General features: G+C 31.9%; 1 protein-coding gene across 3 annotated transcripts in view; it reads left to right on the forward strand.

The window, feature by feature from the left end:
• Nucleotides 1–959: 959 nt before the first annotated feature.
• Nucleotides 960–16,923, forward strand: part of Ack (activated Cdc42 kinase) — an 81,349-nt gene continuing 65,385 nt past the window's right edge. For 2 of the 3 annotated variants that reach the window (XM_072525984.1, XM_072525986.1), the window contains exons 1-3: nucleotides 960–1,267; nucleotides 1,354–1,519; nucleotides 1,577–1,792. In XM_072525984.1, coding sequence (XP_072382085.1) covers nucleotides 1,360–1,519; nucleotides 1,577–1,792 — 376 coding nt within the window. In that variant the 5' untranslated portion in view covers nucleotides 960–1,267; nucleotides 1,354–1,359. The remainder of the gene's footprint in view (nucleotides 1,268–1,353; nucleotides 1,520–1,576; nucleotides 1,793–16,923) is intronic. The other variant, XM_072525985.1, reaches the window with a different exon arrangement.

A 16,923-nucleotide genomic window follows, 5' to 3' on the forward strand; every position in this document is an offset into this window, starting at 1 on the left:
ATGTCATTTAAGTTTTCCCTTACTTATCCTAGAAACAGTTTCAATCATTTTTCGATATCAGCTTTTGTTCGTGAGATGTAGCCCATTGTAAGTTTTAAGATTGACACACTGTATATTTAGCTTTAATGAAACTATAATTTTTTGTATCGAAAAAATAAACAAACAGAAAACTCATCTTTATTTTCTAAAAATTTTAAAATCATTTATTATATTTAACTTTAACGCCTCTGTTGTGCAGTGGTAAGAGCATCAACTTACTGAGCGTAAAAACGGATCTGGTCGGAGGTAGGATATGAATTTTTACTTAAAAAATATAAATTTTCATCTTCGTATGACGAGTACCTACTTACTCGAAGTTGCTTATTATAAATATCGTTCGGATATAATAAGAAACTCTTTGTAAAGGGCATAAATGCGACTTTATTTAGTAGCAAGAAATTTGCTTAACACACATATAAACTAGGTATTATACAAACAAATTCAGCTAATAATCTAGCAGGGTTGAGGCACAGTAAAGTTGAGGTGATAACTACAAGGAAAAAAATTACTTTTGTTATGCAAGTCACCTAACTTATGGCGAATATTCCAAATAAAAATATATGCTTGCCACAGAATTAAACAAGAATTAATTCTAAAACTAAAATATAGAAAGCAATTTTATAAATACCTTATATCTGTTACTCTTTAAAATATTCCCACCAACTTTTAGATTTTTGGTTCGACGTTAATTTTAAAAAGAAGCATTGAAAATTGAATAAGCCTCTATTATAATATATTGTCCTGATATGCTATTTCTAATATTTTAGAAAAAAAAAGTGAGTGAAAAGAGTGAAAAATATTAGAAAAACCTCCCAGAAAATATAAGTATAAAATGAACAATTTAAATTTTCAATACCAATTTTTATTATCCCTACCAGACCACAGTACCAGTTGCTGTCACTGTCAGTAGTGTCAACAGTAACTTTGTTGTGTTTGTGGAAAGAGGAAAACTTGATATTTTTCGATACTTTTAATTAACAACCATACAATTACACGTGAAATGAGAAAACTAACAGCTTAATTTAAAAATAAATGACTTTGTCTAGAGAAATTGTGCATCTGTTGCCGTAGTCATTTTCACCTTGAAGAAAAGGTAATATACTATTAAAATAATCTGCATTTCCTGTGGATATCCTGTTTCTCATTGAGCTACCACTTAGACGTCTTTTTTGAAAATGAAAACCTGATACCGTGTGAATTTGAACTCACATGAAATAAGACAACTCAGGTACTATTTTATACATTGATTTTTAAATTACTTTCACTCATGTGATGTAATTTTCAGTCTAATGCATTGTTTACTTTACATTACAGTGAAAAATGTCAGAAGAAGGATTGGACTGGTTGGGAAGTATATTATCTGAAGTTCAATTGAGCCAATTTTTGGTTCCTATTAGAGATGACTTGCAAATATCAAGGTTGGAGCATTTTGACTTTGTAACTGCTGAAGATCTGGAAAATATTGGACTTAGTAAACCAGGTAATTTGCCCAAAAACCTTTTGCAAACTTAGAAACATAAAATTATTTATATTTCAGGTGGTAGAAGACTGTTGGAGGCAGTAAAGAAGAAAAGGGCTCACCAGAAAAAGAGGAACCTAATAAATAAATTTATACCTGTTTCAAACAAAAACCATACAAACAAAAAGCATGATGAAGTTGTGGTTACTGATTTTACCTCATGTTTAATTCAAGAAAGTAACATTACTTTGTCTGTCAAACTAGGAGATGGAAGTTTTGGAGTTGTTAGAAGAGGTGAGTGTTTTTTAATAATATAAACAAAGAAACTAGAAAGTATCAAGCAAGTTGTGTATTTAGACTTAATCACTATCCAGATATATTTATGTGACCATCTTAGTAGATGAATGTAGAATGTAAAATTACAAAGTATGATTCTTTGAATTAGATTTTCATAAACCTGTTAACTGAATTTAGTTTTGATTAATTAGTACAAGAATAGAATAGACTAGAAATATGCACAAGGAGATTGTTAAAATATACTTAGTTGTTTTCATATGAATCAGTCTTTTTAAAAGAATGTTAATTTATTGAAAAAATATTTGTCCTTATTGGAATCTCTTTCCATTGTCTTAGTGATTTTATATTGTTTTACCATCAATTGAAAAATCCAGTAGTTATTAGTATTTCTTACAATGAGTACAGCTGTAATTGTCAATTATATCTTAGAAATCTCTTCTTTTTCTTAACATTGCTTTTCCTATTGGAGATTAGAAATCATTTTGGCAATTTGGACTTTATTTCCATGGATCTTAAATAATTGACTTGGGTTCATAATATGTAACTACTCTCTGTTCTAACTCAAGAAATTGTTCTTCCTATGCTGTGCTTTCCCTTTATATTTTATTTTAATATTAGTCCCAGCATTGTATATTTAATTTCCCTCATTACATGAACAAGTCATTCCAGTTATGTCTTTTTTACTGTTTATATTACTCCTTGCCTGTTATCCATTTTTCATTAGCATCCTAATAAGATTTCTTGAAACTAGTGCTCTACATAGTATGCCATATGTAAGCAATTTCTTTGTTTTTCACTTTTTCAAAAAGGAATCTTTTTAAGAAGGCTCTGATTTTTAAATTCCTTATACCTACTTTGTAACTTCTTTATATTAACAACTTTTCAGCTTAAAATCCTTAATTCAAAAGTTTTAAGTTCATTAACATGTAATGTGGCTCATATATTATTATATAGTAGTACATTTAAACAAAAGTTAAGCATCTTAAAAACAACAAACTGAAATTCATTCTGCAATGCATCAAGGACAGGATTTTATTTTGGGGGATATCTACTCATTTAAGTTAACCCCCCCTTTTTCCTACAAAACATTTGGTAATTGAATCCATCAATGGATTATTTGATTTTTTTTAATAATTATTTTTATAACATTTTTTTATAACAAGAATACTTACTATTTTTAATATATTTTTTGAGTGAGCAGTGGTTTGTCATTAAAGAAAAAATGATTACAATACAATGGGGCTGATAAAGTATTTTTGTAGGAATTATTAATGAATATGTAAATATGTAATTTAAAAAATTCTAATAAATAAAAATTTATAAATCATTTTTTGAAATCTTAGGGTGCCAAAAATAATATCGTGTAACTTTATTTAAATACAAAATTTCTAAGTTTTAAGTAAAGAATAAAAAACAGCATACATAACAGTAAAAGTGAATCTAGTTATAATTTGATTTTTCTACTTTTTTACCATTATATCTAGAACATTGGCCCTATTCCTCAAATAGGTTTTTACTTGCTTCATAGTTGAAAATGAGTGAGAGTGAGAGATAAAACTCCAAAGCCACCAAAACTTCGGTATCAGTCTTCAAAGTTCTTATTATTTTACACCATATTAAATACTCTCCTGTCAGTTCTACCAGAGAACATTTATATTCAAAATATGGGGATAGCTTTGTTAACTGGTTAGCTTTAGGAAATGCAAAACCAGGAAGATAAGTATTTAAAATACAGTCAAAATTTCTTCATTGTTTATACATCTTTCTTTTAAACTTGAAATTAGATTGTCTAAACATGGAATGAACATAGATTCTCTAAAATATTCTTCAACTGAAGTTATTGGATGATTATCTCTACAAGAGAGTAGAGTATTTTGAGTTATTTGTGTGCATTGTGCAAATTTATATTATTAATAAATCTCATGAAACCACATCTGTGTATGAGAGTTAAAATCCCAAATTTATCTTTGGACATAAAACAGTTTCTTTAACCATATAGACCGGATGAAGATTCAATAGAAAGGAATTATAATAAAACGAGAGGAAGATGTATTCAGATGAAAAAAAGAAAAATATAACAACTACCATCATTTGTCAGAGTTGGAATCAACCAGCATGTAAGTTACATGTAGTGACGACACATGTTTGTTTACAGTGCAATCAGCTGAATGAGGAAGGTAGTCCGTAAACTGTATTTAGTTAGTATCAATATTTTTGTTTAATGTTTTTTTAGTTTAAGTAAAAAGGATTTTGGAATATAGAGTTAATTTGTGTGTGATTAGTATATAATTTTTAATTTTTTTATAAATAATAATATTTGTGTGTTGTTTTGACATATTATATTTTTTGTGTCAATAAATCAATATTTTGAAATACTAAGGATTCCATATTTAACTGAATACTAACTGGATTTAACGAAAAAAATCCGCACTGTTTATGAATAGACATTCTTATTTGAGTTGCATACAAAATATGCCAAGCGACAAGTTACGTAAAATAAAAAGGCATTCAAAAATCTTATATTTAAAAGTACGTCATATTTTTCACAATGTGGATGTCCGAATCACAATTCTGGAACTGAGAATGGATATAAGAGGAAGCAATGGAAAGGTAAACAACAAATCTGTAGACAACAAAGAATTAAATACAGTAATGTCTCGTTTTATGCGGTGGATACATTCCACAGAAAAGCGCATATAAAAAAAGGCATAAAAAAGACATTACTTGCCTTGAAAAAGTTGGAATACGTTCCGTAGCCTTCTAAAATTACATAAAACCAAGACAAAAACAAAAAAGTTTGCAGAAATTAAAAGAAATAGGCCGCATGAAAAATTACTTCGAATATCTGAAAGAAATTCATATAAAAGCTTAAAAAAACAAGTATTCAAAACTTAATTTCATTTTATTTTATGGGAAAGTAATAGGTACATATAGTTTTACATTTATATTTTTAATCATTATTGCTATCTGATAATGGTTTGCACCGTTTGCGAAATGGCTCAGAATCATCTTCATCGTCAGAAGAAATTGTCTCTGCAATAGATATTTGCGGTAAAGACGATGGATTTTCACAAACTTCATTCTCGTTCTGTGTAGCTCTTCCTTTTCTAACAATGTAATCAGTAATTAAACTTTGCGATGATAATGCTAGTAATTTTTTATGTAGCTCACGATATCGTGGCATGCAGTTCTGCAGCTTACGTTGTAATTTAAACGCTCGTTCAGAATTGGGGTCATTAATAAGAAAATGATTTTCTAAATTACTGCAAAATTGAAGACCTTCTCGAATTAATTTGGCAGTGAGGGGTGTTGGTTTTTCTTCCTCATCATTATCATCTTCTAGACTCACGACGCAATCCAAAGTTAGATCTAAAGTTTGATCAATAATATGATGGTCACTTAATGCATCATCCACAAGCAATTCATCTATATCATTGTGGCTGAAGGTATTAAAACCATCTCCGCCAATTTCATGTGCCAAATTAATTATTTCATCTGATAGTGTAGATGTTTGAATGATTGCATAGCTTATTACACATGCTGGCCAAACTTTTCCAACAGGCATTTAAAGTTCTTGGTCTTATTTGAGCGGAAGCAGATACAACATGAATCAAACAATCAAAAATAGAAAATTGGTTCCACACTTTTTTTACTGTTAATGACTTATTCTCTAGTTTACTCATGATGGATTTGTAAGTTACCTTTATGTAATATTTTTTAAACGTTGCAATTATGCCTTGATCTAATGGCTGAATAAGGCTTGTTGTATTGGGCGGAAGAATTACTATTTTAATGTTTGGATGTTCTAAGTATGGATGACCTGCTGTATTGTCATCCTGTGATAATTAATAAAACTTTAAAATCGAGAGATTTTTCCTTCATATAGGCTTCTACTTTTGGCACGAAGCAATTATTGAACCATTCTGTAAAAATAGCTGTCGTCACCCAGGCTTTCTTGTTAGCCATCCAATGCACTGGCAGTTGTTTTTAAATCTTTGCCTTTTAAAGCACGTGGTCTAAGAGATTTATTTACTAAGAGCGTTTCAACCTCCGATCTCCTGATGCATTGCTACAAAGTAATAATATTATTCGATCTTTACTTGCTTTTTGTTCACTTGCAGTTGTTTTTTCATCCTTTGTGATGTAAGAACGGTTAGGCATTTTCTTCCAATACAGTCCCGTTTCATCAGCGTTAAATGCTTAATAGCTCCTATGGAAATATTTTTGCTTTATAACAGCTTGGGAAGTGGAAGTTGGTGGCTCTGACTGTATCATTAATTCATAAAACTGAAGAGCTTTTTCCTGGATTAAATTACTAATTACAAGATTTCTTCTTTGAATTAGTTCCTCAATCCAAATTGCGATGGCTCTTTGTGTTCTTTCTAATAACACATCCCTTGAGTAAGATGAAAATTTGGCGCTTAATTTAGTACCAGAAATTATAGATTTTTTTATAGCAATCTTTCTTAATTGCTCGTACAGTTGATTCGCCTAAATTAAAATGCTTTCCAATTGCCGTAGATTCTTCTCCTTTTCCTAAGCGATCTAAAATTGCAATTTTCGTTTCCAATGAAATTGATTGTCTTTGATGTTTTTTTCTCAATTGGGCCAAATCAAATCTTAAAAAAAGAAATAAAAAAAATTAGACTTACGATATTGAAAAGCGTGATGCTTATTATACTGCAACTTGGTATCAGCAAAATTTTAAACAACTTATTATAAAACGAAGCACCACTAAGAGAAAAATTATTTTAAAACAATAACAGGTTATACCTTTCAATGCGAAACTCGCAATGATGTAATAGGGACATCATGTAATGTAAATGTAATGTAAATTGAAGTTTATAAGTAAACATATTTTTATATCAGAACTGGTTAATTTAAAGTGACACTTTTGTTTAAAAGTCACTGATAACCTCTATAATTAATAATAATTAAATTAGCTTGCTATTAAAGAATACATTATGTAAACATTAAAAATGTTGTAGTGATTATCAAAAATGAATACTAATGGGAATACTAACAAATAAGTAGACATTGCTTCGTTGTTATTGATATTAACTAACAAACATTTAACATACATTGCGAGAATACTAATATAAAAACCACGAAGGTTAAATAGTTTTTGTAAGCTGTCAATATATTTTTGTACACATAGTAACTTTATTCATTTTGGATTTAATTGGTTTAAAGAAGTATTTAATTATTGGAAATACCAAACAGTATTACTGAGAAATGTAGCATATACATTTTAATGTTAAATTTACTATCTGTTAAGATAAACATAAACACAAATTCAGTATTCACAAGTATTTATATAATGCATTTTAAAAAAAAACCTTAAAACAGTGCATAGTTACAAAATAAAAGATGTTGATATTTATGTGTCAATGTAACAATCTTATAACTAGTGAGTTTTAAGTATGGATTATGGAACAGTTATCTCAGCAATGACTTGCGTGACTTACCAAGCCTTGTTATAAATTTTGGATTGTTAGGGTTTTGTAATAATACTACTCTTATAGTAGAATTTACATCGTTGTCAGATTTTCCGTTTTTCTAGAAATATAATTAACTTTGTTATTTCAACTGGATCACCCTGTATATTTTTTTCTTTTTGAACTCCTTAAAAGTACTGAATGTTTTTATGTTATATTCCCTAAATTTAAATTCCATACATTTGGAGTTATAGCTAAAGTACTTTTCTTATGTAAAAGTGGTTTCAGCTAAATTTGTTGAAATTTTGCAGAGAGGTAGCTTTGGTCATGCTGATCAAGTTATCCATGCGCCAAGACTTGAAATCAATGAAAAAGAAATCAATTGTTTCTGATTTACAGAGGTTCAAAGTGTTGATTTTTAGTACTTTTGAATAATACATCTTCTTCTTCTTCGTCTAGCCATTCACGTCCACATCTGAACATAAGCCTCTTCAAGTCTTCCTTTCCATTGTTTTTTATTGTACGCTACTTGTAGCCAATTTTTCCCGGCAGTCCTTTTCAGATCATCTGTCCATCTCATAGGAGGTCTGCCTCTGGGTCTTTTGTGTTGGTATGGTCTTCAGGTTAAAATTGATCTGTGCCAGTTGTTTAGATCGCTCCTAGCTACATGTCCAGCGTATTCCCATTTCAATTTTAATGATTTTTGCACCACATCGGTGACTTTGGTTTTCTGTCTTATCCATGTGTTCTGTCTTATCCATGTGTTTGTTTTCTTGTCCTTAAGTGATATACCTAGCATTGCTCTTTCCATCGCGTGTTGAGTGACTCTAAGTATATTCATATTCTTTTTTGTGATTGTCCATGTGTGTGCCGCATAAGTTAATATCGGAATAATGCATGCATCAAAAACTTTAGATCTAAGATGTAATTGAATTTGTTGATTTCTGAGTATATAGTTCAGTTTACCGAATGCTGCCCAAGCTAACTTTCTTCTTCTTTTTATTTCTTCAGTTTGAATTTCCCTATTTAGTATTATTTTTTGTCCTATGTATATATATTCTTCAACTTTTTCTATAACTTTATCGTTTATTATTGTCACGGTGTCTTCGGAGTGCATGACTTTTGTTTTGTTTAAATTCATTTTGAATAATACATAATTATTGTAAAATATACAGTTTTAGTAAATACGTGTAACTCATTTCAGGGAGTGATTCTTCATGAAAAATAATGACAGTTTCCTATATAAACGTATGCCCGCAAATGGAGATATGCCTTTTCAGATATACGGGGTGTTAAAATTTTTCTTACAAACTAACGATTTATTTATTGCCCTGAAACTGGTTGAGCTATAAAAATGAAATTTGGTGGTTTTTAAGAGTTGGATACTGCGCATTTATTGATATACAATTATAAATTTTATATTCATTATTATTATTTTATTATTATTATTATAATTTTATATTAAAAAACAGAAAAGCACCTGGTCCTGATAAGATAAACAATGAACTGCTAAAATATGGAGGAGAACACTACGCAAATGGCTCCTAAAATTATTCGTCGATATAATAAATACCGGAGTAGTACCAGCGGAATGGAAGGAAAGTCTCCTGCTACCGATACTTAAAAAGGGAGACTCGAGAAATCCTGAAAATTATAGAGGCATTAGTCTGATGAATAGTACATTAAAATTGTTAACGGCAGTCATAAAAGATAAAATCGAGGAAAAAGCGAACATGGCAGATGAACAACAAGGCTTCCGGAAGAACCGGAGCACAATAGACGCAATTTTTATTATCAGACAAATAATAGAGAAGTCTATTGAATATGGAAAACCAGCATACATGTGCTTTGTAGATTTAAAAAGTGCTTTTGACAGGGTGAAGCGAAATGCCATCTTAAATTTATTACAAGCTGAACAAATAGACCATCAGATAATAAGGACAATTAATGAAATTAACGAGAACAACAAGACCAGAGTTATAATGCCAATAGGGAAAACAGAATGCATAGAACTAAAAGGAGGAATCCGCCAAGGAGACTCGCTCAGCCCATTGTTATTCAATATGGTGATGAATCAAATAATTCACGAAGTAAGAAAACGACACGGATACCACATGGGAGCGCATAAAAGCACGATACTATGCTATGCCGATTATGCAGTACTAATTGCTGATAACGAAGATAACCTACAAAGGCAACTCCACACCTTCAATATCACAGCAAACAAACTTAATATAATATCAGTAGAAAAAACTAAATGTATAGTGATCAGTAAAGAGCCGCGTAGATGCAAACTAGAAATAGACGGCAAAATTGTAGAACAAGTAATGAAATTCAATTACCTAGGAGTAGAGATCACTAGTGACAAGGATATAAGAACAGAGACCACAAGGCAAGCATCAAAAGCGACAAGAGTAAGTGGTTGCCTTCGAGAAACCATATGGAGAAACAAATATCTGACCACGGAAAGCAAAATGAAAGTATACAAGACAACAGTAAGACCAACCCTAACGTATGCAGCGGAGACAAGGACCGATACAAAAAAGACGAAACAACAAATCAACAATATCGAAATGAAAGTATTAAGATCAATAGCGGGCATATCATTAAGAGACAGACAAACCAACAGAAGTATACGCGAACAATGCAAAATTCAAAATATTAACAGGTGGATAAAAACAAGAAGAAAAAACTGGAACGAACATGTAAACCGAATGGGACCAGATAGATTAGCGAACATCTGTAAGAACAACAAGCCGTATAGCAGAAGACCCGTTGGAATGCCGTCAAAAAGGTAGAAAGATAATGTACAGTCAACAACGACTGAAACAGAATAAGAGGCAGACAAACAGGAGTAATCCTAGTCCCGCGAAGAAGAAGAAGAAGATATTCATTATTGGCGTGCATAGAAATTTTTTACATAAGAAACCACTTTTACATAAGAAGAGTGCCGGAGTCCTTTATTATATCCGCACAATTTTATCTGAAAAAGAATTCATTGAGATTTTAATGGTATTCATATTTGGTGATATGGATAGAAGCAACAAGAAACAGATAATATCCTTAATAATTTATATCCTAACCTAAATCTTATAACAAGGTCTACTTTAAGTTGATAACAAAGTGTAACTGGTGCAGTAACAGATTTATTCAAATTAGAATATAGAAAAACTGCGTCAACTGTTGATTCAAGAGTTCAAGTGTTGCAAATCATTCAAATTAAACGAGTTTATTCAATAATAGCTTTAATGTATTATGTTAACTTGGACTGGATTGGTTTAAATAGTGTGTGTTATATAATTTTATTTTATTGTGCCTCAAAATCTTTTAATAAATTTTTAAATGTAAAATATATTACATCACATTACATTAAAAAATTGTTTTAATTTAATTGATATAAATATAATCGGATCTTATGTATTTATTAACACTGACAATTAAATTTTAACGTATTAAAGTTATGTCCAGTATTAGATCATTTCTGACGCAAGCAGGAATTTTAAAATTCCAACGAAATTGCTTACATGATTAATATTATTTTTTCAACTCTATAAAAAATAGCCTATTTCTGGTATGCGACTGGGAAAACCTCTAGCTAGAGATTAGAAATAATCAGGGGTCTGGCGTCTGGTATATCAGTTACATTGGTTACTTTCCTTTGTTTTACATCAGTTTTAGATTAAAATAGGCTTGTTTTTTGCATATTTTATACAAATATGAATAAGAAAAGACAATATTGAACAGTAAAAAAAGTCCTGGTGTTATCATAATATTGTAGGAAGATAGTTTACGAGAGGAATTCAGAAAGTCTGTAGTAAGATACAGAAGTAATTGTCTTTTCATGCGTACCGGACCTCTTTTATTATTTAACCAAGTTCATCGTCTTTTCTTTGGTATTTTCACACAAACTTCATTGAAAACTATAAAACGCTATATATTTTCCTCGATACTTATTTCCTAGAAAACTATTTTTTATGTGTGTGTATTTGTGGTGGGAGAGAGTGGGATATATTTTTTATGTTGTAGTATTCTGCTTTTTATTATCAGTAACATTCAAACAATGTTTTTGGCAATGTCCTTCATCGAACATCTCATTGGGCATTGGGAAGAAATGTATCACATTAACCCTTTCGATACTGTTGCCGTAAAAGTACGATTTTTATTTGCAGCTTTGATGAGCGAGCGCCGTACTATTACGCAAATTAATCTCCATCGTTCAGATTCTGTCACCGTACATTGTTAAGTATTTACATCTTTGAAGAGCTATAATCGTAACAGTACGTTCTACATTGTCCATTTTGCTTACTAGTACCGTTCACTTACGTTACGATCCGCAAATACACCATACTGATGCCGTACATACACGGCAGCACATCACTCACCCTAGCGCCGTACTTTCTAAATACCGTTTTTTCAAGTTTTACGAAAAAAACATTCCACTACTACGATAAAACGAATATAAACAAAATGTCGACAAACGAAAAACGATTCAACCACTTCAATATAAAGACTGTAAACTACGGAGGGGCCGTCTCTATCGCGAAGTGTACAATTTTCCCGGCGCCGTATATGAGCAACGCGCAACCGATACTTGGTCCGTAGCGGAAGGGTTAAGCACATTCGTTTCTAAAGACCACTTACGATCTGCTTGCGTACTCTAGAAAAGTTGGTAACAAATTCCCTTTCTTACAATACCGACCTGTCATCCTGAAAGTGGGTCTGGAAATTCGAATAATTACATCCGTAACTATAATAGATACCGATGGAATTTTAACAAGGGTGACTGGAATAAATACACTGTGTAGTTAGAAAAGTCTGTCAAATGGATCCCTTCTTGGTTAGTAGCCGAATCAACTGATTTATATATCCTCAATTCGCCGGTAATTTTTTCTTGAATTTTGAAATTTAATTCATTTACATCTATGTTTTTTGCAGCCAATATAGCCCGTTCGCTAAACCAATCATGGTTTCTGTAATTTTGAGCAACATCTGGAAACACCTTTTGAATAAGTTCATCTTTTTATCGAGTTAAGTGACAAAAACTTTGAGGAAAGTTCATGCAACCAGTCAAGGTATCTATAGGAAATTTGCCATTACTAATGTGAACTCGACACGCATATTCTTGCTTAGGTGTAATACCTTGAGATGTTTCCACAAATTGGAGGACTTTAAACATGCATTGAGTTCATCAGCTGGCGTTGATCATGGAATCACTGGCAATGATTGACGAAAATCTCCTGCTAATAAAATCATTGCACCACCAAATGGGTTATGATTGCTCCGTAGATCTTGTAAGGTTCTATCTAAAGCCTCCAAAGATTTTTATGTGCTATCGTGCATTCATCCCAAACAATCAATTCACATTGCTGCAAAACCTTTGCCATTGCAGAGTTCTTCGAAATGTTGCAGGCTGGAGTTTCGTTGCTTTGCATGTTTAATGGCAATTTTAGTGCTGAATGGGCTGTTCGACCACCTTCAAGCAAAGTTTCTGCGATTCCCGATGAAGCGAATGCAAGTGCAATTTTATTTTGTGAGTGAATTGTTGCTAATATCAATGAAATCAAAAAAGTTTTTCCTGTACGGTACGTGCATCTAAGCAGTAAATCCCTCCTGTTTTATCATTTGTTACTTTCATAAGTGTATTAAATACATACTTCTGTTGTTTATTCAATAGTGGAAGATTTCTTTGAATTAATTCTTTCAAAGTGTTGAGATCATACAGTTTTTCTCGGTGCAACTCTTAGTTAAAAGCATTATGCATTGGACGATTGGGCGCGGCCAGACCTAATTGAAATACTAGTTTGTTTGACATCATCAAGCACATGTCCTCAATTGAAATCAATACTTCATTGTAAATTTCTTGTTTGATTATTTGTATATTTGGATTTCCCCTTCTAATCCATATTTGATACAAAATATCATCACACATATTATCTTTGTACTTGATCCACAAATCATTTGGGTTTGATGGGAAGCATGTAGATATGATTATAGAAAACAATGTTCGTATTTGATGAGCTTGTGATGATATTACAGCATCATTGAGAGTTTGATCCCAATAAGCGTCATTTTCTAGCAATTGCAAACGTTGGCAGGCTTCTCTGTGATACACACAAATCACCATCAACTGCTCGTAAATGTTGGAATGATGTTGGACCACCTACAGTGACTAATAGTAGTCGTAAATAAAAACATTCATCATTGCTTGGATGTACTGAATATATTCGACCAATCGCATCGGTAGAATATACATCTGGATATCCTGGAACTGGTTTTCCTTGTTTCCGTCGTATAAATCTCCTTGAGGATTGATTCCAAGTATAATATTTTGGCATTTCAGAATTGCGATGTTTGAGCAAAAGCATCGTTTTGGCATATCTCAAAAAAACTGGTTAATATAGTAGATGGTGGCTGAGCAGCTCTTTGTACTGCGTTCTGTGCTGTAAAATATACTCTTTGTCCATTTTCTAAATGTACAGCTAAATGAACAACAGTAGGGTGTCTCTCATGAATAGGAAAAGAAAATATTCGCCAAACTGCTTCATTACTACTAACATAGCGACCCATTTGGTATTGGGTAACTTTATCATTGGAATTCTCTGCATTAATATCAATCACAGCCATATCACTCCCTTTGGTTACATATTTGCAAATGTATTTAATAGATTTTACTGAATGCCAAGATTCAACGTTGATGTGCGCTTTGAAGGTCTTTGATAAAATGGGTGAATATGGAACAATCCAGCGATTATCTATTTCAATATCTTGTTGTTTTAATTTGAAAATTGTTGATCTTCCATTGTCTGCTGTCGATCGGCGACGATACAGTGGATAACCGTCATTACCAGTGATTGTTTCAGATCTTAATGTCCGTGGATATCGCTTTGAACATTTACCAACCACCATAGTATGTGAATTTTGATTAAGAGTTCCACATGGACCATGTATCATGTTTTTGATAACTACCTCATGCAATCCAGGAACTACTTCTACATTAGGGATTTCAGCTGATATTACTGCATTAACTTTATTTGGCCTTATCTTTTCAACTAACCAAATCAAAATGTGTGCATGTTGCAATCCCCGTTTCTGCCACTCCACAGAATATATCCAGCAGCGTGTCTCTCCGAACACATAATGTTTCACAATAAAATCCATTAAAGATTTCAACTTTTGTCTAAAGACTCTGGCTGTAATATCATGACGATCAATGGGTGATTGCCCAGGGAATAACTCCTGCTTGATTTCTATCCAGTGTGGATTGCATGTAAATGTGATGAACAAATCTGCTGTACCATAATGAAGAACATATGACATGGCATCTTGAGTATATTCATGTATATGTCGAGGGCTTCCGATGTATGTTGCTGGAAGAATAGTCATCCGACCAACATTATGTGCATTTCCATCAGTATTAATCGCATCTAGAAGGTGAATATACTCTTCAGATCTGAGTTTGATCTGATTCAACCTGATGAATGTTAATCTCTCCGTTTCAATTTTAACATACATGTCTACAACATACTTGTGATATAATCGCCGACATTTGAGTATGTGATTGTCTTCATTTTCCCGAATCATTAGGCGGTATGAATAATAGTTCATTGAACTGACTTTTTTGTTGGTTTCAGAACCTGAAAAGAGATTTTTATTTTCATAACATTGAAAATTAAAAAAAAATAATATAGTGACTGATAATATATCCCCATAGCTAAACTAATATTTCAATTACCTGTAATGGAATTTATAATCTTGTTTGAGAAATCATAGCCATCTTCACCTTGCCAAAATATAATGGGATATTGCAGTGCGTCATATGAGCGGTGTGTTTCCTTTATACGTTGTAATTGATCATTCCGACGATGTAAAACAATATCACGGGATTCCAAGTTTTCTCCAACTACAACAATGGCAACTTCATCAATAGTTGGTGCATTAAAACGTCTTGCATGTTGGCCAACAGGTGTTTTATCAGCTCTGATTACAATTTTGTGAATATCAGATGGCATCAGATCCAGTGCAGTTTTAAACAACATAATTAATTGATTGTGCTCATGAAATAAAGTTTGTAATTGTTCTACAATAGACCTCTTTAGTGAATTGTTGTGTGAACAACGCATATCAATGAAATGACGCAACCATGAAATAAATTTGCAGAAATTTGTAATTGCTATCTAACACTGGTAACAGTGAACCTGCTCTATGATATATTTGGCCTTGTATCTGTAAATTAAAAAAAAATGATTTGACCAAATATAAATAATATTTGTTCCTAAAAAGTATATGTCTCCTAATTTGAATCACCAAATAATAATTGATATGCTTAGGTATGTCAATATGTAATAATTAGTTGTAACTAATATCTATCATCAAATAATTTTGTGTTTCAAAATAATAAAAGTGTTGCTAATACTGTATCACCAAATAATATTATGACTAAGTAATATATTTCTTGGGGATTAGGGAACTGAAGGTTAATGACACATCTTTACTTAGTTAACAAGGAAATTGTGTGTACTAAAATAATAATGAATCACTGCTATAATACATACCTTAAAAGTTAGCATGAAATTTTCCCGAACTACGTTTGTTGCCCCAAATGACGTCATTTGAAAGCAATTGTTATATTGTTGGATATTTGACAAAAAGTGTATGGAATCTGGTCCTATTCCTGAAACCAATGAGTACAATGGCTCTGGTGGTGGATCCAATGGTATCAATTTCCCATTTGCGCAACACAATCCATTGGCTTCATTTTTGTATTTCAATGCCTTACAATGAGAGCAAATCAAGTTCATAGATCCAATAGTAACACATTGGTAGTTATTGACAAATTGATAAATCGTAATTGAAAGCAGCTGGATTCAAACTTGCGCGATTATGAGTTGAATCTCTCGCTCTACCTTCCCACGTTCGTGATATACGAATTCTTTCACGTTCATTTCGGTCGTCACGTTCTTGTGCAGTATGATTAGATCAGTAATTAGTTTGGTTTGTAGCATTTAGGGTTTTTCTACCTAAATTACTTCGTCTTATAGGAGGCATATTGAATATATTAATCACAGGTATTAAAACACTTTGCACAAAACACGATATAAAACAATCAATCAAAAATAAATCGAAGAAAACTGAAGAATTTGTTTCGTTTATCAAGTTGACAAAAGAAAACTGAGTAGATAAGGTAACAGAAAATCCAAGAAAAACACGTGTGTGTACACCAATATACACCGGCAAGTTGTTGTTGCAGTACAACAGCAAGGTTGTTGTTGTCTGTGAAATCTCTACTTTGTCTGTGAAAGAGAATATAATCAAAGAGGATATAACACTACGTTTTAGTTTTTTTTTTAATTTGATATGACTTAGAGTCAAGTCCTTTAAGTCAAAACAATGTTGTATGTGTATAGATTATACTAAATTAATAATAAATTAATTATTAAAGATAATAAACGCTTTTTAACGCGGTTTGTTTGACAGATGCAACGACGTGAAAACTGATGCAATTTATGTCGCGTTACGAAACTAAAAACAAAAGAAAGAACATTGCGAGGCCAATCAAATCTATAGCTCTTACATTTTTTGACTTTTCAATTTGGTCGGGTTCACGATATTATCACTTTTGTGTGAACGCATTAGATCCTCCAACGCGAATACGCACACACACGAACGCGTACACACATTTGATTGAATTTA

Source organism: Diabrotica undecimpunctata, chromosome 3 (genome assembly GCF_040954645.1).
Source record: "Diabrotica undecimpunctata isolate CICGRU chromosome 3, icDiaUnde3, whole genome shotgun sequence".
Classification (NCBI taxonomy): Eukaryota; Metazoa; Arthropoda; class Insecta; order Coleoptera; family Chrysomelidae; genus Diabrotica; species Diabrotica undecimpunctata.